Source organism: Octopus bimaculoides, chromosome 9 (assembly GCF_001194135.2).
Source record: "Octopus bimaculoides isolate UCB-OBI-ISO-001 chromosome 9, ASM119413v2, whole genome shotgun sequence".
NCBI lineage: Eukaryota > Metazoa > Mollusca > Cephalopoda > Octopoda > Octopodidae > Octopus > Octopus bimaculoides.
The window spans coordinates 64,278,697-64,285,377 of record NC_068989.1 but is presented as its reverse complement, the minus strand read 5'-3'; the positions used below and the strand labels follow the sequence as shown (position 1 = coordinate 64,285,377).

At 37.4% G+C, this 6,681-nt stretch overlaps 1 protein-coding gene across 1 annotated transcript in view; it reads left to right on the top strand.

Moving 5' to 3' along the window:
* Nucleotides 1-6,681, top strand: part of LOC106872509 (sperm-associated antigen 1) — a 61,845-nt gene that overhangs the window by 31,322 nt on the left and 23,842 nt on the right. Inside the window, exons 12-14 of the mRNA XM_052970919.1 lie at nucleotides 721-895; nucleotides 2,117-2,197; nucleotides 3,493-3,868. Of these exons, the coding sequence (XP_052826879.1) occupies nucleotides 721-895; nucleotides 2,117-2,197; nucleotides 3,493-3,868 (632 nt within the window). The remainder of the gene's footprint in view (nucleotides 1-720; nucleotides 896-2,116; nucleotides 2,198-3,492; nucleotides 3,869-6,681) is intronic.

The following is a 6,681-nucleotide window of genomic DNA, read 5'->3' as shown; positions in this document are numbered from 1 at the left end:
TGCACATTTACATTACACATCCAGCGGAGCATACTGGCTTCATTCCTTGTGAGCTTACACATGTCCTCAGCAGTCACAGCCCATGTTTCACTGCCATGTAGCATGGCTGTTCGTATGCATGCGTCATACAGTCTGCCTTTTACTCTGAGTGAGAGTCCCTTTGTCGCCAGCAGGGGTAAGAGCTCTCTAAACTTTGCCCAGGCTATTCTTATTCTAGCAGCTACACTTTCAGCGCACCCACCCCCACTACTAACTTGGTCGCCCAGATAGCGGAAGCTATCGACTATATATATATATATATATATACAGTATATACACACATTTGCAAAAATTTGGCCTAAAATAAAGCAATAGCTAACCTTAGAAATTTGTCTCATGAACTAGAACAAAGACCGATCTTAAAATCTCCCTCTAAATACATCAGTTAAGTCCTGTCCTTTGAGCCAGAGCTAAGGTCATTCCAAATAATTTAACCTTTCTTCAATGATTTACATTGAAGTTCCAAGATAATGTAAAAGATTAGTAGTAACATTGAACAACCATATTGATGTGGCAATAAACATTACTTCTCATTATAGTTACTACTTTCATCTCTCATAGAGATTTTCTAATTAGCTAATGTGAATAAATGGGTGCTGCATTTGAGAGAGTAATCTGAATGCCACAGGGTTTAATTCTTGTTTTTTTTTTTTTTTTTTTTTTTTTTTTTTTTTTTTCCAGAACCCATTGATCAGACAGTTAATCTGTCCCTGATCTACAGTAATCGAGCTGCTTGTTCCTTGAAGATGGGTCAATGTCGCAACAGTATTTCAGATTGCACCACATCTTTGCAACTGGTTCCATTCTGTGTGAAGCCCTTACTACGTCGAGCCGCTGCTTATGAAACTCTTGAAAAGTAAGATTATTCCATTGACCTTTTTTAATGTGGTTGTTTGTGGGTGAACTGGGATAGTTTTACCTTCTGAATTTATGAATTAGTGATTGTTGTTGTTTAACTCTGTTGTCAGCTCTGACATTACAGCCATGACCACCTTGTTTTATTCAAATACTCTATCCAGGACATCATTATCCTAAGTAATTTTCTTTCTTAAGGCAACAGGGAAAGTTTTGAGGGAGGTTTGGTTGCTATTTCTAGCAGGTTGAGCAACTAAGTTGACGACTTCCAGGACTTGTGTAGATATGTGATGTGAGATGATAGTTGATGAAAGAATGGTGCTGTTCTTAGTGTGTTGAGGCCACCTGCTCTGATTGGCAATTAATTTGGTGTAATTAATTTAAAGTTTGAAATGATAAGGGTTTATTGTGTTTTGATGGAATGGATTTTCGTTTTGGAGCAGGCCCATAATCAAAGGCATTTCAGCTGTGACTAACCTTATTTTGTCTCAGCCACAATTCATCCAAGACCATATTCTCCAAAATATCGCTCCTGTTCTAATATCATTAGGTTTGAATTGACAGACATTTGGCTATTATTTTAAGCAGATGGAGAAACTGTATAGAGGTTCTTTGTTAGTTCATACATAAAAAGATACATTCAGTGATTTTATCACAATGAGTCAGTCGATCATAGAACTTACACTAATAAGCGTGAAGTAAGAATATTGCCTCAATTATAAGATGGTAAGATGTTTAGCAGCATTTTATCTGTCTTTACGTTGTTAGGTCAGTTTCCACCAGGGACGACTTTGCTTTTCATCTTTCTCAAGTCATGCCGACTGATAAGGGCTGATTTCCCTCCGTGGCGTATATATTCCCCACCTGATTGGACTGGAGCAATGTGAAATGAGGTGCTTTGGTCAAGAACACAACACATATCCCGGTCCAAGAATTGAAACCACAATCTTACGATCATGAGTCCAACACTCTAATTAATCACTATGCCATGTGCCTCCACAAGTTGAGCACTGGGGTCGATGCAATCGACTTAACCCTTCTCCTGAACTTGCTGGCCTTGTGCCAAAACTCAAGACCAATATTGCCTGAATTCATTAGTAGCAGAGACTGTAAGTAGTAGATTGTTAAATATAGGGTTGATATTGTACAAATATCTGTTGGAATCAGTTGGTGGTTCTATTGAAATTCATCTGATCCTTTGTTTATGATGTTTATTTTTTAGATATGATATGGCTTATGTTGATTATAGACATGTGTTAGCAATCAATAACTCAGTGGAAAGCGCCCTGCAAGGTTCATCAAGGTTTGTATGAAAGTATTTTATTCTTATATTCTTTAATTCTTCTTTACAATCATTCGGTTGTGGCTATGCTGGGGCATCACCTTTAATGGTGTTCAGTTGATTATATTGAGCCACCCTTCAATACTTTGGTACTTAAAGTCAAATTGTTTTAAAGGGAGGTAATTGCTATAGAATGCAATAACAAAGTTTTATCAACTGATCCACAAAGTCTTTCGCTGGTCAGTTTCACAATTGGTCAACTGGCATCCAAAGTTTCTCTCCCATCCTAACATTCTGTCTCTCCTCTACATTCTCTTAGATCTAGTCAAGTGCATGAACCTTGACACTCCTCACTGAAGGCAGATACACCTTTCAACTGACAATGTTAGGAGTAACCTTTATGTTAGAAATCCTTAACATAGTCCAGACTTACCACCAATGGTCAGTTCCATAGTTTTGGTGGTCCACTGTCAGTTTTTATCTTCTACTATGTTGTATAATGCATTTGAAAATAAGTTTAAATTTGGTTGTCCATTAAGTTTTTCTTATGAAATTTGTGTACCCTCCCCCTTTCTGAAAAAGGTTGTACATCCACAGATTTAGATCAACCTGTTTATGTCTTGGGGTCAGGTATCATGACCGTGGAACATTACGTGGTGTTTCCAGTTCAATCAGTAAGGTTGCTCTAGTTCCTCATCTGTATTTACAGTAGCACCACCTGCTCTGACCAATATCCCACAAATTCTTCCTTATTATCAACGTATATCATCGAATCATTGGTAAATCTATAACAGTGAATATTTATATTATGAGTGCTGTGTATTAAGTCTATAGAATTGTGCATAAAGTATATATATAAAGTGCATTAAGTAATCATTGTATTCCAATTTCCTTCACATTTCAATAATCCGCAGATGAGTGACTATCTTTCCATAGAGACACAACACAGGTTATGTTTTCAGGTCTTTTGGATAAAGTTTTCAGAAATAACCCAATAGGTTTACTATTAATTCTGTGAAATATTCACAGGTCCTACTAGTAGTAATAATTATAATAATAATAATAATAATAATAATGATACAGTTGACAAGGGAAGTAAAAGAATGGATGGGCAGAGGGGAGAGAGAATAGCTTATAAGAATCTGGGACAGACATAGTTAAGTGTGGTAGAATTTATTTCTTTTACTACACATCAGACTCTTGATATTTTTGTTTGTTATATCGTATGCATTGGTGACATTTCCATACCTATTTCTGCAAACCATATAAAACAGTGATTACAGATTTTGCTTTTGTTTTTCCTCTTATTTTCAAAGATGCTCCCAAATCTTGATTCAGCAACACGGTTACTCATGGCGGAATAAATTACCTGACATATATCCAATTAAGCCCTCAGACATTCCAGTTATCAGACAACTTTCAGATTCAGATGGCATGGAGTCTTCAAAACCATCTGCTGCCTCTGTAAAAGCAGGTGGCAACAAGAAAGGAGCTGAGAAACAGAACAAGAATGAAACTGGGAAATCCAACAAAACACAGACCCCTAATGTCGAGAAAGCAACTGTAACTCCTGTGAACACTCCCAAAACATTGTCCAAAGAAGAGGAGTTTGAGCAGCTTAAAGCACAAGGAAACCAATTTGTGAAAGAAGTAAGTGGGAATATTTTATTTTATATTTTCTCTTCTATAAGGTTGACAGTATATATATATATATATATATATATATATATATATATATATATATATATATATATAGGAAAACGAAAAATAATAATAAGGCAGAATGCTAAACGGGAAGCATATTTTGATAAAGATTTCTAACCGGCTTTCATTGCGAAGCAAATTTTCAAGAAGAGGGAGAATGAAAATGTTTTTTACAAAGAAGTACAAAATGAAGAAAATAATATATAAAAAAAATAATGTATAAAAAAATAAATATACCAATACATTATATTGTCTTTGAGCTTTTGAAGTTCAATGGTAATTCATGTATATAATGGTTGGAAAAATAAGGATGCATGAGAATTGAGAGTTGTGTTAGGTTTAAAAAAAGGGTTAAAAGTTTGTGTTAAGCAGGAAGTGTGGTGTCAATGCTACCATAATTCTTGCCTTCAGTTCATCTTTGGTGTCCGACACATAATAAATCAATATTTCCCACCTGAGTGGACTGGAGCAATGTGAAATGAAGTGCTTTGGTCAAGAACACAAAGCATCACCCGGTCCAAGAATCGAAACCATAATCTTACAATCATAAGTCCAACACTCTAATCACTATGCCATTCGCCTTCACAAGTTGAGCACTGGGGTTGATGCAATCGACTTAACCCTTCTCCTGAACTTGCTGGCCTTGTGCCAAAATTTGAAACCAATATTGCCTGAATTCAGTAGTAGCAGAGACTGTAATTAGTAGATTGTTAAATACAGGGTTGATATTGTACAAATATCTGTTGGAATCATTTGGTGGTCTATTGAAATTCATCTGTGTCCCACACATAATAAATCAAGGGGCTTGCAGTCTGGGGAGTTAAGTGGCCAGATGTTAGGGGTGATGTGGTCACAGAAATTATCTGACAGCCACGACTGGGTTCTCCTGCTTGTGTGGCATGGTGCAGAGTCCTGTTGCCAGACATAGGGTCTTCCGTCGGCCACCCTCTTGACGAAGGACAGCACTAACTCATCCAGGCACTTGATGTAGACCTCTGTGTGGGAAGATGAATAGAAACATAATATTGATATCACTAGTGATCACTCCAAACACCATGATGTTGACTGGATGTTTGATTTTTATCTCTCTCGGTACATGTCCTCAGATTGACACCCAAACACTGTGAAATGTTTGTATTGGAGCTTCTAGCGTGAATGCCAAGCAGTACAGTATGTTGTTTCCAAATTTCTGGGAGAGTGAATTGCGTGATTGTGCTGTTTTTCTCACAGATGGTGTCCAACTGATCTTACAATACTGTGTAGTTGACAAAAATCAAAAACAAACAATGCGCATGCATGAAATTAAAAGTATAAAATGGTGACAGTTTAGCCATCACACCTTGTACAGCAATGGTATTACCAACAACATCCCCAGGCTCGGAGCCTCCCAGAGATATACCAGGAGTGTGAATATAGCCACTTCCCAAGTTTGTAAATATATTGGATCGCCCAATACATCTTTCAAACGTCGCTTCCACAACCACCAGTCATCCTTCAGAGTCCCAAAAAGATGTTTTGTCCTGTCCCTGGCCAACCATGTGAGGCACCTCAAAGTTTAAGGGACTCCATGTGATATCAGGTGGAAATTAATAGATCATCCAGGCCCATACATTAATGGGAGTGGCTGCTGCAAAATCTTCATTGCAGAGAGAATCTAAATTCTTAAGGAATATGCTAAACCTGGCATAGTCGTAAAAAAGTTTTCTCTAAATGTATCCATTTCAAGTGCTACCTACGGCAAAATTGGATCCCCCATTTGCTTAGTCTATTTTAGTTTCCTTTATATACTCTGGTTCAGGGGAAATAACCCGCCCTCATTAACGTTTTTATAGGTAAGTCGTTAAATCTCGATATCTGCGTTTTCTCACGTCCGTGTGGTAGAAAGTTTAACTTTTTTGTCTTTGTATAGAGTCCGATGACATATATATACACTCACACATACACATATATATATACACACACGTATGTCCACACACACACACATATATATATACATATGCACACACTCACACACGTACATATATGTAGGTGCAGTTGTGGCTCTGTGATTAAGAAGATTGCTTCCCAACTACCAACCACATGGTTTTGAGTTCAAGTCTACTATATGGCATCTTGGGCAGGTATCTTCTACTATTGTCCTGGGCCAACCAAAGCCTGTGAATGAATTTGGTAGACGGGGAAACAGAAAGAAGCCTGTTGTATATACATATGTATATGTGGGGGTGAAAGGTGTTGAGCGATATGTGTGTGTTTGTCTTCTTGTCTTGACATCATGTGATAGTTGTAAATGAGCATCACCAGTTTATAGTCCTCCCTGGATGGGACACTGGTCCGTCGCAGGGTTACTCAATTTTATCAGCCAAGCACACTTGAGCAATGTGAAATGAAATGTTTTGCTCAAGAGCACAATGCATTGTGGGGTACAGGATTTGAAACCACAATCTTATGATCATGAGTTCAACAACCTAACCACAGAGCCATGTGCCTCAGCAATATATGAGGGTGTGCTGAGAAGAGTTCCTGACTTTGGGGCAAAAGAAAATACAGGAGGACCAGTTAATTACGATTTTGGTCAACATATTCCCATCTCAGATTCATACACTTATTGCAGTGGTCTTTCAAATTTTTCTAAGCGTTGTATAAGAATTTGGAAGGTTGGGCCTCCAACCAGGCCTTTTGCGATACCCTTTAAACCAGGAACATTTCAACCCCACCACCCTCGTATATATATATATATATATATATATATATATATATATATATATATGTGTGTGTGTGTGTGTGTGTGTATATATATATAT